General features: G+C 43.2%; 1 protein-coding gene across 3 annotated transcripts in view; it reads left to right on the forward strand.

Annotated features, from left to right (window-relative positions):
- Positions 1-18,730, forward strand: part of slco1c1 (solute carrier organic anion transporter family, member 1C1) — a 202,398-nt gene that overhangs the window by 137,907 nt on the left and 45,761 nt on the right. For all 3 annotated transcript variants that reach the window (XM_060903857.1, XM_060903859.1, XM_060903860.1), the window contains 2 exons: positions 9,466-9,699; positions 9,797-9,961. In XM_060903857.1, the coding sequence (XP_060759840.1) occupies positions 9,466-9,699; positions 9,797-9,961 (399 nt within the window). The remainder of the gene's footprint in view (positions 1-9,465; positions 9,700-9,796; positions 9,962-18,730) is intronic.

The raw sequence follows: 18,730 nt of genomic DNA on the forward strand, positions 1-18,730 counted from the left end.
TGACCCAAGTGGAAGCCCAGATACTGTACTTCCATCCATCTAATTACACACTTCTTTGCTGTGAGCCCAGCATGCCTCAGCGACCTCAGGACTGCCCTAAGATGCTGTAAATGCCGCTTCTAATTGTTACTATAAATGATTGTCATCTAAGTAGGCTGCTGCATATGCATTGTGGGGGAAGAGAATTCAGTCCATGAGACGCTGAAACATCGCTGGAGCCCCAAACAACCTAAAAGGAAGGGTGACAAATTGGTGTAAGCTAAATGGAGTGGAAAAGGCAATTTTCTCATGGGATAATGGAGTCAAGGAGATCTACCAATATCCCTTTGTTAAATCCAGTGTCAAGTAAAAGCAAGCCATGCCTAACTGATCGAGCAGTTCACCAATGCAGATCATTGGCTATGTATCAAACTTAGACACTGCCTTGACTTTTCTATAGTCTACTCAGAACTGGACCGACCCGTTGGTCTTGGGAACCAAGACCACTGGGCTGCTCCAGTCACTGTGCGATTCCTCAATTACTCCCATCTTAAGCATAGCCTGGAGTTTGTCCCAAAGCATATTTTTCTTGTGCTCAGGGAGGTGATACGGATGGCTGCACACCACCACCCCTGTGGGAGTCTCAATGTGGTGTTCTGAGGTTAGTATGAAAAGGGAGGGGCAAGAACACATCAGAGAATTCCTCCTGCAGCCTAATCACCTGTGCTCTCTGGGACGGTGAGAGGTGGTCTCCACAGGGGACTGCGGTGAATTGGGCCACGCTTTTTTGAGTACATTTGTCATTGGCTATAGGAGCTATGGAAAACTTGTAGAGCAGGCAAGGTTTTCTAAGTTTTGCCAATTGTTTTTGTGATTAGAATACTGTAATTTTTTTGTTGTTGTTGCTTGTACAGTGTCTTGCAAAAGTATTCATCCCCCTTGGTGTATGTCTTATTTTGTGGCATTGCAAGATGGAATTAAAATGGATTTTTGGAGGGTTAACACCATTTGATTTACATAACATGCCTACCACTTTAAAGGCGCAAATTTTTTTTTGTGGCACAATCAATAATTAAGTTGAAAAAACAGAACTCTGAAGTGTGCATACATGAAACCCCTAAATAAGAGCTGGTCCAACCAATTCACTTCACAAGTCACATAATTAGCTGATTAAGATTGACCTGTGCGCAATCAAAGTGTCACATGATCTGTCACATGATGTCCGTATAAATCAACCTGTTCTGGAAGGACCCTGACTCTGCAACACTACTGAGCAAGCAACATGAAAACCAAAGAGCGCTCCAAGCAGGTCAGAGACAAAGCTGTGAAGAAATATAGATCAGGCTTGGATTATAAAAATATCTCAAACTTTGAATATCCCAAGGAGCACCATTAAATCCATTACAGCAAAATGGAAAGAATATGTCACCACTACAAACCTGAAAAGAGAAGGCCACTCACCAAAACTCACAGACCAGGCAAGGAGGGCATTAATCAGAGATGCAACAGATGGCCCTTTTCCACTACCCTTTTTCAGCTCACTTCAGCTCACTTCAGCCCGACACGGCTCGCGTTTCGACTATCTAAGAACAGCACGACTCAGCTCGCTTCAGCCCTGCTTAGCCCCCAAAACTCGCACGGTTTTGGAGTGGGGCTGAAGCGAGCCAAACCGAGCTGAGTGAGGCTAGGGGCATGAGGAGACACTCCCCTGTGCACTGATTGGTGAGGAGGAGTGTCCTCACACGCCCACACACGCCCCGCAAGCACGCTGGGATCTGTAAACACCGTAAACCCGGAAGAAGGAGAATTACGAATTACAAGAAGCCTTATGCGCCTCGCCTCATCTATATGCTCTTGCCAGTATCTGTTGGCGTTGTCGGTGACAACAAGCCACAGCACCAAGACCAGCAACACTAACGACTCCATGTTTATTATTTACTCTCCGGGTTGTGAGACTACCGCTTAAAAGCTCACTGATGTCACTGTTTGCACCGCCTAACGACATCACCTGACGTCCACCCACTTTCGCTAACTCCACCCAATGTGTCCACCCACTTCCAGCCAGCACAGTTCAGCGCGGTTGTAGTCGAAATGCAACTCCAACAGCCCCACTCAGCTCGACTCAGCACGGCATGGCTCAGCCCAACTCAGCCGCGTTGGTAGTGGAAAAGCGGCAAGAGACACCAAAGATAACACTGAAGGAGCTGCAAAGATCCACATCGGAGATGGGATTATCTGTCCACAGGATTACTTTGTGCTGTACACTCCACAGAGTGGGTCTTTCTGGAAGAATGGCCAGAAAAAAGCCATTGCTTAAAGAAAAAAATAAGAAAACGCATTTGCAGTTTGCCCAATAGCATGTGGCAGACTCCCCAAACACATGGAAGAAGATTCTCTGGTCAGATGAGACTAAAATTGATCTTTTTGGCCATCATGGGAAACATCATGTGTGGCACAAACCCAACACCCTGAGAATATCATTCCTACAGTGAAGTATGGTGGTTGCAGCATCATGCTGTGGGGATGTTTTTAATCTGCAAGGACAGGAAAGCTGGTCAGGATTGAAGGAAAGATGGATGGCACTAAATACATGGCAATTCTGGAGGAAAACCTGTTTGAGTCAGCCAGAGGTTTCAGACTGGGACGAAGGTTCACGTTCCAGCAGGACAATGACCCTAAACATACTGCTAAAGCGACACTGGAGTGGTTTAAAAGGAAACATTTAAATGTCTTGGAATGGCCTAATCAAAGCCCAGACCTCAATCCAATTGAGAATCTGTGGCATAACTTGAAGGTACACCAACGCAGCCCATCTAACTTGAAGGAATTGGAGCAGTTTTACCTTGAGAAATGGGCAAAAGTCCCAGTGGCAAGATCTGCTAAGCTAATAAAGATATACCCCAAGAGACATGCAGCTGTAATTGCAGCAAAAAGTGGCTCTACAAATTATTCACTTTTTTTTTTGGAGGGGGGGTGAATACCTATGCACACTCCAGATTTCGTGGGGTTTTTTTCATCTTATTGTTTGTGTCACAATTTAAAAAAAAACAATTTGCACCTTTAAAGTTGTCAGCATGTTGTATAAATCAAATGGTGCTAACCCCCCGAAAATCCATTTTAATTCCAGCTTTTAATGCAACAAAACAGGGCAAACACAAAGGGGGATGAATACTTTTTCAAGATACTGTGTCTGTTGAATACTCTGTTTATCTGTTGCTTGTTAGGCATGTGCTACTGCATTACTTTGTGTTTAATCTGCTTTGCTACTTCACCCATCAGTTTCAATTGTGCAAGCGATCAGCTGTTTTTCATTTGCTAATTAGCAGGCCTTTGAGTGTGGTTTTGAGTGATGCTCCTTCCCAAAATCTCTCCTTCTCTCCTACCACTCCCACGACCTGTTCATTATGTGTCTCTACCCCATTCCTGTTTGTGGTCTCATTCACAAAAGGCACTTCCATTGCCATGGCCCCCAAAGAGGACGATGCCTCTCCAACCTCATCTACCTCCACTGACACCTTCTGGATCACTGCTGGATTATGGAACTGCCAATCTTCCACATGGAAGGCTGACTTCATCTCTGTCTCCGCCTCCCTCTTGTCCCTCCACATCCTTGCACTGACCAAGACCTGGATTTCACCTGACAACACCACAACACCTGCAGCTCTCTCCACCTCCTCCTTCTCTCACACACCCTGCCTGTCTGGTCATCGTGGTGGTGGCACTGGTTTGTTGATCTCTCAGTTGTGGAAGTTCTCACCTCTTCCACTCTCCCACCTCTGCATCTCCTCCTTTGAATTTCACTCTGTTTCAGTCTCTTCTCCTGTTAACCTGTTTGTCATCATTGGCCCTGTGGGATGTTTCTTTGATGAACTGGACAGCCTACTCAGCTCCTTCCCAGAAGATGGCACCCCACCGATGCTCCTGGGAGACTTCAGCCTTCACCTAGAAGCCTCCCACTCTGCTGCCTTCCTTCCCCTACTCCACTCCTTTGATCTCTTCCTGCTGCACTCACCTCCAACCCATAAAGCTAGCAACTGATCTGGTCTTCCTCAGAAACTGCTCCGCTTCAGATCCCACAGTTACCCCTCTCCATCTGTCTGACCACCACCTCATTTCATTCTCCCTCCCTCCTCCTCTCCATCCATCCTCCCCCTCCTACACCCACTGTTACAGTCCATCATAACCTCCGTTCCCTCTCTCCCTCCTCTCTTGCCTCCTCTATCACTGCTTCCCTCCCCCCACTTTGAATTTTTCTCCAATCTTCCCACTGAATATGCTGCATCTTCTCTGCTCTCCTCGCTCTTCTTATCACTTGACACATTATCTCCTCTTGTCTCCAGGCCAGCAAGATCTTTCCTCCTAGTCCCTGGATGTCTGAAACACTTCACTCTAACAGAATCGTTCTACGTGCAGCAGAGAGAAAGTGGAGAAAATCCAGGGCCCCAACCAACCTGTCTCACTGCCAGTCCCTCTTGACAAAATTCACAACTTCACTTACATCAGCTAAGATCAAGTTTTATCATTACAAAATTCATACCTCCACCTCCAACTCTCATCAACTGTTTTCTCTTCTCTCCTCAACTCTCCACCAGCTGCACCTCAATCCTCCATCACTGCAGAGGACTTTGTGGGCTTTTTTGAGAAAAAGATCATGGCTGTTCACAACTCATTCACCACCCTTGCCTCCCCCTCCCACCCTCTCTGTCTCTTCCCCCTTGCTCTCTGCTTTTTCCCCTCTTTCCACTTCTGATGTCTCCCAGCTCCTGCTCTTTGACCATCCTACCACCTGTGCCCTTGAGCCTCTCCCCTCATCTCTCCTCCAGACTATCACTCCTGACATCCTCCCTTTTATTACCTCCCTTGTCAACTCCTCCTTGTCCTCTAGATACTTTCCCTTCAGCTTCAAACAGGCCCACATCACCCCTCTGTTGAAAAAAACCCACCCTAGACCCCTCTGTCATCAAGAATTAATACCCGGTTTCTCTTTTCCCCTTCCTATCAAAGACGCTTGAACATGCTGTTGCTAACCAACTCTCTTCTCTCTCAGAACAACCTCCTGGATCCTCACCAGTCTGGCTTCCAAGCTGGACACTCAACCAAGACTGCGCTTCTCTCTGTCAGGAAGACACTTTATGCAGCATGTGCCACCTCCTTCTCCTCTGTTCTGATTCTCCTAGACCTTTCTGTTACATTTGACACTGTTGAGCACCCCATTCTCCTGTCATCCCTATCAGCTCTGGGGATCTGCAGGACAGTCCTGGACTGGTTCAAGTCCTACCTTTCCAGTTGCTCCTTCGAGGTTACCTGGTCTGGTACCATATCAGTACCATGCCCACTTACCACTGGTGTCTCTCAAGTTTCAGTGCTTGGTCCACTTCTCTTCTCCCTCTACATCCAGTCTCTTGGCCCAATTATCTCTGCTCATTGTCTGTCCTACCACTGCTATGTTGATAATGCCCAATTGTTTCTCTCCTTTTCTCCTTCTGACACACGGGTCTCTGTTCACATCTCTGCTTCCTGCGTGACACCCAGAGCTGGATGGACAGCTGTCACCTGAAACTCAACCCAGGCAAGACAGAGGTGATCTATATTCCTGATCCATTCTCTCCACCCCTGAACATTGTCATCTCCCTGGGGGACATCTCTAGGTCACCTTCACCCAGTGCAAAGAACCTAGGGGTGGTGTTTGATGACAGACTCTCCTCCTCAGCAAACATCACTGCAGTGACCCAGATGTGTAGCTTTCTCCTCTACAACATCTGAAAGATCCAGCCCTTTTCTTACCACCTACTCTACTCACCTTCTGGTCCAAGCACTGATCCTCTCCCACTTGGACTACTGCAACTCTCTCCTTGCTGGCCTTCCAGCATCTGACATCAGACACCTGCAGCTCATCCAGAATTCTGCAGCCCACCTGAGCGACAACTTACCTCATTCCTCCCACGTTACCCCTCTGCTTACTGCCCTTCACTGGCTACCTGTCACAGCACACATCAAATTTAAGTCTTTGGTGCTAGCTTACCAGACTGTCAAGGGGTTAAGGCCAGCATACCTCCAGAGACTGATCTACTCTTACACTGTAAAAAATGATTTGTTGTTTTAACTTAAAAAGTTAGTGTCCAGGCTGTCTTAAAATTTTGAGTTCATTGAAATTCACATAGTAAGTTAAATTGTAATGAACTTACTATATTAATTCCAGTGAACTCAAAATTTTAAGGCAGCCCTTAAACTAACTTTTTTAAGTTAAAACAACAAATCATTTTTACAGTGTACGCACCAGTCAGATCCCTACACTCCACTACTCCTGGTTGCTCGGCCCCTCCTCCTCTCCTCTCCTGCCCAGACTGCTCAAGACTGTTGTCTGTCCTGGCTCCCTTGGTGGAATGACATTCCTATTGAGGTCAGAGCTGCTGACTCCCTGACCACCTTCAACCGCAGACTGAAGACTCACCTCTTCAGGCTGCACCTCTCCCCTGCTTTCCTGTCCACTGTGAACTTGTATATTGGTCTTGACCAAACCAGGCTGTGTACTGTCTAGCCTGGGGTTAGCCACTGGAGTTTTGTTTTTTCTATTTAGTTGTAATTTGTCAGCTCATTTGTATGGTTGAGTTGTTTTCCTTGGCTATTTGCTGAGTGTGCTTGTTGTATGTTGCTCTGGAGATCATCTGCTAAATGTCATGTAATGTAATGGCTAAAGCATTATAGAGTTCAGTAACTACAGGGTGACCCAAAAAAAAGTACACTTTCATAACCATATAACCATGTACACTTCAACACCATGTATCTCAGCTTCTAATACAAATTTTATTAACAATCTTTACATCATTAGACAGAGCATACACTGTAGATTCTACTTCTCGATGTGTCCTCCTCCGACTGCCATGACCGCCTCCAGACGACTGCGGAAAACTTGACAAGTCTTCTTGATGTAGGATGCTGTCATCCGGTTCCAGGATCTCAGAACAGAGCTCTGCAAGGCTGGTACAGAAGGGTGGGGCTTCTTACAGGCACTCTCCTCCACAGTTGCCCAGATACTATAATCCAGTGGATTAAGATCTGGACTCTGGGGAGGCCACATATCCTTGGGCCAGAATGCCTCCAGGTTGGCATTCAACCATTCTTGGGTCCTCTTGGAAGTGTGAGCAGGGGCACCGTCTTGTTGGAACACATAATTCCCATCAGGGTAGTTGGTCTGGATCCATGGCTTGACTTTTTTCTGCAGAATGTCCAGATATTCCTCAGTGCTGATGTGTACACCTGAGGGAATGAAAACTGGAGGCATCTTCTTGCCATCCGAGGAGATGAGACCAAAAACCATGACTGAAGCTGGGTGCTTTGTAGTGTTAGCATACTTTACAGCATCAGGTACATCTGTGGGATCACCTCCAATCCATCAGTTGTTTCTTCAGTTTGATATGGCATCGACAGTGAAGATCTTTTCATCTGAGAACAAGATCGCACGACCTGGCGCAGCATGCTCGATGTTGTTCAACAATGCCTTGGACCGTTTCACCCTACTTTCTCTTTGAGCTTTAGTAAGAAGTGGAACCTTCACCCTGGCCCTGGACTTCATGTTAAGGTCATTCTTGACAAGTCGTTGCATTGAGGAAGGACTGACATCAAGCTCAGAAGCCATTTTTCTCATGGACCTGACAGGATTGATTCGTCATTTAACCTTGTTAATCATGAGTTTTGTCCGTACAGACTGAGGGCGACCAGATCCAGGCTTTCTTTTGGCTGTTCCAGTGCGTTCTAACTTGTTTTTAATTTTGTACACTGCACATCTTGATATTCCCAGCTGTGTTGCAATCTCGGTAGGAGACAGTCCGGCACGCAGTAATTCAGGCACAGCAGAAGTTTTCTTCATTTTCAAACGAAGCACATGTAGTTGAGTGAAAAGAGCATAGTAGTGGAATTAGGAGTTCAACAGCAATCATTGGAGCGTTGAACAAAGTTAAAGAGACCTAAATTGGTGTTTATACAAGCAATCAACCAAGTGTAAACTTTTTTTGGGGTCACCCCTATCCTCAGCATACCTCTTATTAGATGGCTCAACACCAATTACTACATCCATCCATCCATCCATCCATTATCTGTAGCCACTTATCCTGTTCTACAGGGTCACAGGCAAGCTGGAGCCTATCCCAGCTGACTATGGGTGAGAGGCGGAGTACACCCTGGACAAGTCGCCAGGTTTTCACAGGGCTGACCAATTACTACATTTCCAAAATATTTATAACTCTTTCAATGTGTACCCATTTTTATAATGCTGCCTTTTTTAATTTTATATTCCATTATTTCCTCATTCATTTGGAGTGGCAAGCATTCTCAGATTCACAAGAGCCTGTAGTTCTCCCTAATTTGACTGCTACTTTGTGAAAGCCAACATAAGAGCCATGCTACACTGGTGGTATCATCACCTGTCCATCCTGGGTCACCATGGAAATATACTCATGGGAAAAAGAAACTGCACCTTCCTTCAATTCTATCTTTTTTTATTACATAAATAACAGTTATGTGATCCTCACCAACTTCAATCAAGAAACAAAACAACAAAATAAACAGCCACAGGACCTGGGAAACTTGTAGTCATTGAGACAATGATAACCTCCACTTTATTCCAGATATTCTTGAGACAAATGTGAGGTCATTGGTCCAGCAGCTTAAACTTTTTGGTTTAATTTTTGGACTGCATATTGAAATCTGATATGTTGTTGTTATTGTTGTTGTTGTCACCTGATGTTATTTGTTTGTTTACAGAAGTTGGTGAGGATCACACAATTGTTTAGGTCCTGATAAATAAAAACATCAAATTGAAGGAGGGTGTGCTTTCTTTATCTCATGGCTGTAAGGAAATATGTCTACATTTCTGGCAGCTTCTCTCTGCTTCATCCATAAGAAGCCAACCAATATCCCTGTTGTGAATGACACGGTAAAGGCCTGGGTTCAGTTCAGGAAAAACTTTAGTTTTCAAGAATCTTCAATTTTAAGCCTCATAGCCAACAATTACCATTTTGCACCTTTAGTGCAGGATGTCACTTTCCAGTCCTGGCACAGGAAAAGGTTAAAATGCCTTCAAGACTCATTTACTGTACTCATATGGCCTGCTTGTAATTTGTCAGAGAAAAGTCAATATAAATGTCTTAAAATAAAAATATAACAGGATTCTAGAACATTCTAGTATTTTGTCAATATATTGTGTCATTAATAGTTCTAGTTGTAATAATCACATTAATCATGCCAAATAACTGATTAATTGGTTGATTAATTAAATTAATTATACCTAAAACCTTAAACCTAAAAATTAATTAATTAATTTTCTCTTGTTATCAATACCTTGGCAAGTTGTTTGTTCAAAATATTATGTTTTCCATCAACACTTTCCAAAATGTGCTTCTTCTGTATTTGTCTATATGCATGAGTGCATAACTGTGTACATTTATAACTGTATTATTAACTATTAATAATTGTGTTATCTTTTTATAGAGGGTATTACAATCACACCAGGAGATGCACGCTGGGTGGGCGCATGGTGGCTGGGCTACCTTGTAGCAGGGCTCATCACACTGTTGTCAGCTGTGCCTTTGTGGTTCATGCCCAAGTCCCTGCCTGTGTTAGAGGGTCAATTGTCCAAGTGCCCCCCTGAGCAGACCAACTTTATCCAAGACTGCCACAAGTGCCAGGCAGATGAGGCCACCAGCTTTGTAGAATTGGCCAAAGGTAGTCATCCATCAAGCCTACCTTTTTTTTCCTGACTAAAAATGTTGGTTTCAGTTCCAAAATATTAAAGACTAAAAGATTTCACTGTGTTTTGCAGATTTTTTGCCAACACTGAGGTCACTCCTGGGGAACCCTGTCTACATTTTGTACCTGTGTATAACAATCATCCAGTTTAATTCTTTAATAGGCATGGTCACATATAAACCAAAATACATAGAGCAACATTATGGGCAGTCAGCATCCAAAGCCAACTTTTTGATGGGTAAGTCTATTCTGGGAGTCAGTATATTAATACACTGGTTAGGTTATTACAACTAAATAATTACCTCATAAAACTTTCAGGCAGACATGGGGAACTCCTTGTTTTGGGGTGTAACTGATAGTGGAATTGCAGTAATAATTTAAAATGACAAAAAATGCATTAGGCAAATCCACTACAATCATACAGAAAAGATCTACACTATATGATCAAAAGTATGTGGATGCCTGACCATCACACCCATATGTGGACCTTCCCCAAACTCTTGACACAAAGTACACGATTGTCTAGTACCATATGTCTTTATATCCTGTACATAATGTACTTGCCAACCCCCAGAGGATGAAAAGTGGTAGATGAGATTGCATGGTGCAGTGGCACCCTTGTAGGGGGGTCCGGGGGCATGCTTCCTTGGAAAATTTTGAAAAAAAAGTGTAAATGGTGCATTCTCCTGCATTCTGAGTGCTATATTTGAAGAAAATTTATTAAGAAATCGGACCAACATACTTCACAAAATGCTGCTTCTCACCTCGCCTCGATGCTTTGATGCTGAATGATCCAATGACCAAATTGCTTTGAACTTATTGTCATCTAATCTTTTTTTTTCTTCTGAGTTTTCATTGTTCGTGATCACCAGAGTAGGTTTGTTTTTTACAAATACTGGTGCGATTTGTTGTAATATGTAAGCTCATTGCCGATTGGTTGGAACTATAATGAGAATCAATGAAATGGCGTGATAGAGCGATACAGTTTAGATTCAACATCATTATTTTACCATTCTATTGGCTCTCGGCTTCACTTAATATGACTATTTGATGCTAAATGCTTGTATCCCCTGTACCAAAAACAGCTGAAGTGAGGTCAGAAGAGCAAATCCAACAGTGTTCACTTATTATTTTGTAATGTAGCAGTTTTTAGAACTAAAAGTGGTAGGCAGTATTCACCTGTCAGAAGCGTTAGACTACCACATGAATTGCAAGACTTGGCAAGTATGTGCTGTAGCATTAATTTTTTTTAATTAGTTGAACTACTTGTGGTAGCTCACTGGTTAAGGCTTTGAGTTACAGCTCAGCAAATCTGTGTTCACATTCCAACACTATACCAAACTGCCTTGGTGGGGTCCTTGAGCAAGACTCTTAACCTTCAGCTTAGTTGTATCCTACATCAATTGTAACTTTTTTAAGCATCATGTACTAGGTAATGTGATATTTTATTCTATTTAAGATATTACAGAACTTTAGTGTAAATATGTTTTATAGTTTTTAACTGGAAATTTTATAGTACTTTACTGGCAGTAAATACTCACACCCCTGCAAGCCCTGACCTCAACCCCATTGAATACCTTTGGGATGGCCTTCTTGTCCAACATCAGTGCTTCATCTCACTAATGCTCTTGTAGCTGAATGAACACAGATCCCCACAGTCACACCCCAAAATCTAGTAGAATCAGTAAAGTGGAGCTTATTATAGCAGGAAAGGGGAATAAATCTATAATGGGATGTTCAACAAGCACGTATGGTGTGATTGATCAGGTGTCCACATACTTTTGGTAATATAATGTACAACCCCGATTCCAAAAAAGTTGGGACAAAGTACAAATTGTAAATAAAAATGGAATGCAATAATTTACAAATCTCAAAAACTGATATTGTATTCACAGTAGAACATCGACAACATATCAAATGTCGAAAGTGAGACATTTTGAAATTTCATGCCAAATATTGGCTCATTTGAAATTTCATGACAGCAACACATCTCAAAAAAGTTGGGACAGGGCAATAAGAGGCTGGAAAAGTTAAAGGTACAAAAAAGGAACAGCTGGAGGACCAAATTGCAACTCATTAGGTCAATTGGCAATAGGTCATTAACATGACTGGGCATAAAAAGAGCATCTTGGAGTGGCAGCGGCTCTCAGAAGTAAAGATGGGAAGAGGATCACCAATCCCCCTAATTCTGCGCCGACAAATAGTGGAGCAATATCAGAAAGGAGTTCGACAGTGTAAAATTGCAAAGAGTTTGAACATATCATCATCTACAGTGCCTAATATCATCAAAAGATTCAGAGAATCTGGAAGAATCTCTGTGCGTAAGGGTCAAGGCCGGAAAACCATACTGAGTGCCCGTGATCTTCGGGCCCTTAGACGGCACTGCATCACATACAGGCATGCTTCTGTATTGGAAATCACAAAATGGGCTCAGGAATATTTCCAGAGAACTTTATCTGTGAACACAATTCACCGTGCCATCCGCCGTTGCCAGCTAAAACTCTATAGTTCAAAGAAGAAGCCGTATCTACACATAATCCAGAAGCGCAGACGTCTTCTCTGGGCCAAGGCTCATTTAAAATGGACTGTGGCAAAGTGGAAAACTGTTCTGTGGTCAGACGAATCAAAATTTGAAGTTCTTTATGGAAATCAGGGACGCCGTGTCATTCAGACTAAAGAGGAGAAGGACGACCCAAGTTGTTATCAGCGCTCAGTTCAGAAGCCTGCATCTCTGATGGTATGGGGTTGCATTAGTGTGTGTGGCATGGGCAGCTTACACATCTGGAAAGACACCATCAATGCTGAAAGGTATATCCAGGTTCTAGAGCAACATATGCTCCCATCCAGACGATGTCCCTTTCAGGGAAGACCTTGCATTTTCCAACATGACAATGCCAAACCACATACTGCATCAATTACAGCATCATGGCTGCGTAGAAGAAGGGTCCAGGTACTGAACTGGCCAGCCTGCAGTCCAGATCTTTCACCCATAGAAAACATTTGGTACATCATAAAACGGAAGATTCGACAAAAAAGACCTAAAACAGTTGAGCAACTAGAATCCTACATTAGACAAGAATGGGTTAACATTCCTATCCCTAAACTTGAGCAACTTGTCTCCTCAGTCCCCAGACGTTTACAGACTGTTGTAAAGAGAAAAGGGGATGTCTCACAGTGGTAAACATGGCCTTGTCCCAACTTTTTTTGAGATGTGTTGTTGTCATGAAATTTAAAATCACCTAATTTTTCTCTTTAAATGATACATTTTCTCAGTTTAAACATTTGATATGTCATCTATGTTCTATTCTGAATAAAATATGGAATTTTGAAACTTCCACATCATTGCATTCCGTTTTTATTTACAATTTGTACTTTGTCCCAACTTTTTTGGAATCGGGGTTGTATAAGATAAGCTGGTGAATAGTATTAAAAGCCAAAAACTACCTATTCAGATTAACCCATTAAACTTACAAACTACTATTCATTTATTCATTATATTATTAATACTGGGTATTAATGTAAAGTTTGTGTTGAAGAAGAAAGTGGTATATTTATTATTTCACATGTAGTAATGGCAGTGTGTTAAAATCATCTGAATTTCTAAATTTCTACAAGTAAAAAATTCTATTCTCTTAAGACAGTCTTGTGGGCCCTGAGGGCTGGTTTGAGAACCAATGTTCAAAAAGAAACCATTTTCAGACTTGAGAAAAGACTTTGATCAGTTGTTGGAGCTGTCAAAGGCACACAAATATGCTCAGGGGAAAGGCCAGTTCACAGCAAAGGAAAGGATGAGGAACATAAAAATAGCATTTGGCAGTGACTTTCATTTTGTACCAGCTTTATTCAGTCAAGTCAATTTATTTGGAAAGCATTTTTAACAATAAACACTGTCGCAAAGCAGCTTTACAAAAATATATAGATTTGAAATTTATGAAGTAATAAATTTAATCACTAATGTGCAAGCCTGAGGTGATAGTGGTAACGAAAAACTCCTGAAGATGACATGAGTAAGAAACCTTGAGAGGAACCAGAGTCAAAAGGGAACCCATCCTCATCTGGGTGATAACAGATAGCATGATTATAAATAAGTCACTTCTATAAGTGCGTCATACTAGTATGGTCAAAAAGCGCAATTGTGTAACAGGGAAATTCATTCTACAAAAAATAGTTTTAAAATGAAGTCTATTTTGTTAAAATTATCAACTGTTCATTGACAGTGAGTTGAGTGCAAAACTGTTCATGAAGACTGCAGTCCTAAAGTTATCATGGCAATTGTAATCCTAAAACATCATAACAAAACTGTTTGTATTAACTGTTCAGAGCCATCTTCTAAGTGTGTCTTTCGACTGTCCATATGGGTTCATCCTCCACAGGAGTGATGTGATGAGACTCCAGCCAGACGTAGGGCATCAGGATGGATCAGGCAGGTCTGAAGAGCAAGAGAGGCCAGCATCACTGGTGTCTGAGGAGTGACATGTAACTTGGGGATTGTTAGGTATACTCATTGTCACGTCATGTTTAAAGGAGATATGCAAAACCTTTATTTTTAAATACATTTCTGAGTGGATAATATCTCCATTCTTGACTCTTGTATGCTGAATAAATGGGAATAAAAAAAATATGTTTTTGAGAGTTAAAATCGACTGCAAAGTTACCATTTGAACTGCCCCGCTGAGCCAGCCAGCCCTGAGTGCGTGACATCACAGTGGTAACCGGTTTTAAGGCTGAGGCCTTTGACAGCTATAGACCAAAGCCAGACTCGGCAGGCAAGAGGGGTTGCAATGGCCTCTTCATTTGGATTTATTGGAGATTCTTCAGATTCCTCAGATAGTAATAGACTGTGATAGTCCTGAAATTGGAGTGCGTGTACATGCTACTGCTATACACGTAGAACCATATCAGTTCGAACCATCGGAAAGTGAATCCGATAGTAACGTCGGCCATGGAGGCCCCCACCTTACGAAGTAAAGCCAGAGAACAAAGCCGTCTAGAGAATTGGATGAAATTGAACTGACAGTCTCATGTGACTCTCATTAAAACAGGATAGGTGTTATAACTTATCCAACATACATGTACATGCATGCATTTTCACTGATAAAACGTAAAAGGCTAATTAAATAATTAGATGAACTGAGACAATCACGTTCTGAAGCAAATTAAATAATCTTATACTGGTAACTTAAATATACAAGTTACATGTATTAATCTAAATGCAGGTAAACAACAAGTGTTATGTAACCAAATGAGAGTTGCATCTTACCCATCTGTGTTCTCGCTTCTTGAAGGCCGAGCTTGTGGCCCATTGTTTTTGAAACAATCTGACTTTCAGTGCTTCATTCAATTCTTTGTTCATTCGCTTCCTCCACGTAAGGGTGAGATATTGCTGCTGAAGCAAGCATATCCAGTGGGGGGAAAAAAGCATATCCAGTGGAGAAATCTGACGACTGGTCCACTCATTCTCCATTTTCTCCATGCTGAGCACTCCGCCATTACTGCTTGGCTCACACTCTGGGAGAACTGGTGCAACTGAACTTACTTTCTCTTTCTTGCAGTTTTCTTTTCCTTTAATTGTTGTTACTGCACCCCTCTTTCAATATGGGCTTATAGCCAACGCTCCTCAACAGATCAGAGGTTTCGTACAAGTCATCAGTAAAATGTGCCTGTGAATTTCTCATAAAACACGTCCAAACCTTTATATTTCGAACATTCTTGGGCCATGAATGCAACATAAATCCACCTTCTGTCGTGTTGCTGCACCCACCAGCACCACATCTACGTGGCATGGTGATAAATTAGCTCAAAATGGAGGATTGAAGTTGCAGTTAGCTCTCTGTTTTAGTATAGCAAAAATGGTGATGAGACTGATAGCCTTCCTGCTGTGACGTCACAGATGTCAAGGTCATTCACTCAGACTGCTACCTATATGAATCATTTTAATTGTAAAAATGACTATATTAGATTTATTGTTAATGCTTAAAACTATTCCTATGCCATTCTTGAGGTTTCAAGGCATTTATAAATAAAAAGTGAGGCCAGGGTTCTGCGTATCTCCTTTAAGAACAGTGTACATTGTGCATTGAATGCAAACAGGGACTCCGACAAGTCTAGCAGACACGCATAGAAGACGTTAATACAGTTTTGCTATGACGGTTTAGGATTACAATTACAACATAATTAAAAGGGAAGCTTTCTAGATAAACTTTAACTTGCGACTGTGGTTTCTTTGATCCTTAAGAAATGGAGGAGCTGATAATTATTTAGTAGCTCTCACACCCATAGATATCCCATACTAACTAGATTGGTGTCAGAATGCAGGCACTTACGGATGTATGTGCAGATGAAGGCAGGAAGCAAACTGTCAACAAAGCCAAAACGAGAGATGGGAATCGTGGTCAGTAAACTAGCGAGGGTCAGGCAATGGGCAAACAATGTAGAAGAGAGAAGACAAAAGGGCAAAAACGTGAAAGGGAGTGCAAAGAGTCATAAATTGAGAGACAGTCAGAAATAACAAGGCTTGGTATGGACTGATAGAGCAGAACAATACTTCTCACTGAAGTGGTGTGTGAGAGTGGCTTAAGTAGGGAGAGCGGTGATTGGGGAATGCATGTCAGCTGTACTCAGTAATCAGGAGACAGAGGGCACTGTGAACCTTGGGGATTGTAGTTTGAGGTGTCCATGTATGTAGTCAGAGCGCTCTCTGCAGGTTTACTGACAGAAACGCACACACACACCCACACCCCGAGGAGCTCCCTCTGAGAGCTACATTCATCCTGGGACACCCCCTACCTCGGGGTGCTGGTTTGTTGGGATGAAGTGCGTGGAATTCTTCCTTGAGGAGTGGGTCTAGTATGTCCTTGGCAGTGACCCAGCTCGGTTCTTCAGGGCTGTATGCTTCCCAGTCTACCAGGTATTCGACTTTCCCTCCTCTTTGTCTAGAGTTGAGGATCTTGTTTTGCAATCTGGTGCCCCTCGAGAGTGGCAGCCAGTTACAGCAGCTCCTCTCTTACATTTCTTTCTTTACCTTTTTTAATGTCTTTTTAAGTTTTTCACAGTTTACTTAGTTTCTTTTAACTACTATTTATTTTACTACATGAACTATGTTCAGAACACTAGTGTTTTTTCTGCTTGTTTTGGGATTTTTGTTCATGCTCATGTCAGGGCAGTCAGCCTATAGCCATGAGACTATTGTTTATACCAGGGAACAGCTGCTAGCACTCAGTAACACCGCTGTGATCCCCGAGGAGATTCCGGATATACCATGGGAATTAAGGAGATGGAGAAGGGTAAAACATGCCAGTGCTGAGCATCGTGCCAGGAAGAGACACTACAAACCCGTCCTTCCATCTGTTATCATGGGGAATGTAAGATCTCTTCTCAATAAAATGAATGAGTTAGCAGCGCTGACTCGACACCAGTGAAAATACCGGCAGTGTAGTCTGATGCTGTTTACTGAGACATGGCTAACCGAGCTAACTTTGAATGCTAACATCGCGCTTGATGGTTTCCAAATTTGGCATGCAGACAGGACAAAGGAGAGTGGTAAGAGGAAAGGAGGGGGACTGGCTGTGTTTATCAATGATAGATGGTGTAATCCAGGACACATCTCTATTAAAGAGAAAATCTGCAGTAAGGATATTGAACTGTTAGCTGTTAGCATGAGGCCGTATTATTTACCAAGGGAATTCTCGCATGTTATTATGATAACTGCTTACATTCCCCCCTCTGCTGACTCAAACACAGCATGTGACGTCATCTACTCAGTCACAAGCAGACTGCAGACACAGGATCCACAGGCTCTCATCCTGATCTCTGGGGATTTTAACCATGCTTCCCTGTCCTCCACTCTCCCCAACTTCAAACAGTACGTAACATGCATGCAGCACTAGAGACAATAAGACATTGGTTCTGTTTTATGCCAACACCAAGGAAGCGCATATATTGAGGTATTTCACTCACGTGACCAAGTCATGTGATGCTGCCATTTTGGACGGCACGGCTCGAATCAGTTTGAATGCGAGGAAGGCGACAAACGAAAAACAAAAGAAAAAGGAGCGAGATGCAGAAAACACCTTCACTATCCAGTGATGTAGGGCATTTACAGGGCGAGCAGAGGGAGAGGTATTTGCAAAAATTGAGGTTAGCAGGCTTAGAGAACGACGTTTACCTGCTTCCACCAGGATTGTTCACTGACGTACGGAAGTACACGAAGCCCTCGTCTTTACCTGACTTCGGCCCACATGATCTGTATACCTATGTCGTTAAAAACCCATCGCCATACACAGGTATTGATCTGAAAGCGTATAAGAGTTTGGATGCCTACAAATATTTTGTGTCAGGCTGGGTAACATGCCTACATCAGCGGGTCGTCCCTGGAGCCGGTGGTCGCCATCTGATTACAGCTAAGGTTTGTTCACATTTTCATTTACTTTCGGTCCTCAGGATAAACAAAATGTTATTAAATGTCATTGAAATAACTTCTTAGTCTGTTGAGACATGGCCCGTTATAAATTTGCTGTTACCAGGCAATGACTAAGAACTGTATTATTAGGGTCGGTGTAGTTGTAGCAGTGTACTAGCAACTAGCTGTTAGCACTAGCTAATGTCAACAACATAGTAGCTGGTATGTTACTGTAGCAATGTTTACGTTCAGTCATTTGGATGACTGTTAAAACCTTTCAGTCTCAAGTTTTTCCTTTACTGGATTTACTAGTTTACTGAGCTAGCGCTCTCCGGCCAGGCCGGGAGCCATCGCGCGCTCTCCGTCCGAGCCGCGAGCCATCGCGCGCTCTCCGTCCGAGCCGGGAGCCATCGCGCGCTCTCCGTCCGAGCCGGGAGCCATCGCGCGCTCTCCGTCCGAGCCGCGAGCCATCGCGCGCTCTCCGTCCGAGCCGGGAGCCATCGCGCGCTCTCCGGCCGAGCCGCGAGCCATCGCGCGCTCTCCGGCCGAGCCGCGAGCCATCGCGCGCTCTCCGGCCGAGCCGCGAGCCATCGCGCGCTCTCCGGCCGA

Source organism: Neoarius graeffei, chromosome 21 (genome assembly GCF_027579695.1).
Source record: "Neoarius graeffei isolate fNeoGra1 chromosome 21, fNeoGra1.pri, whole genome shotgun sequence".
In the NCBI taxonomy this organism is placed as follows: domain Eukaryota; kingdom Metazoa; phylum Chordata; class Actinopteri; order Siluriformes; family Ariidae; genus Neoarius; species Neoarius graeffei.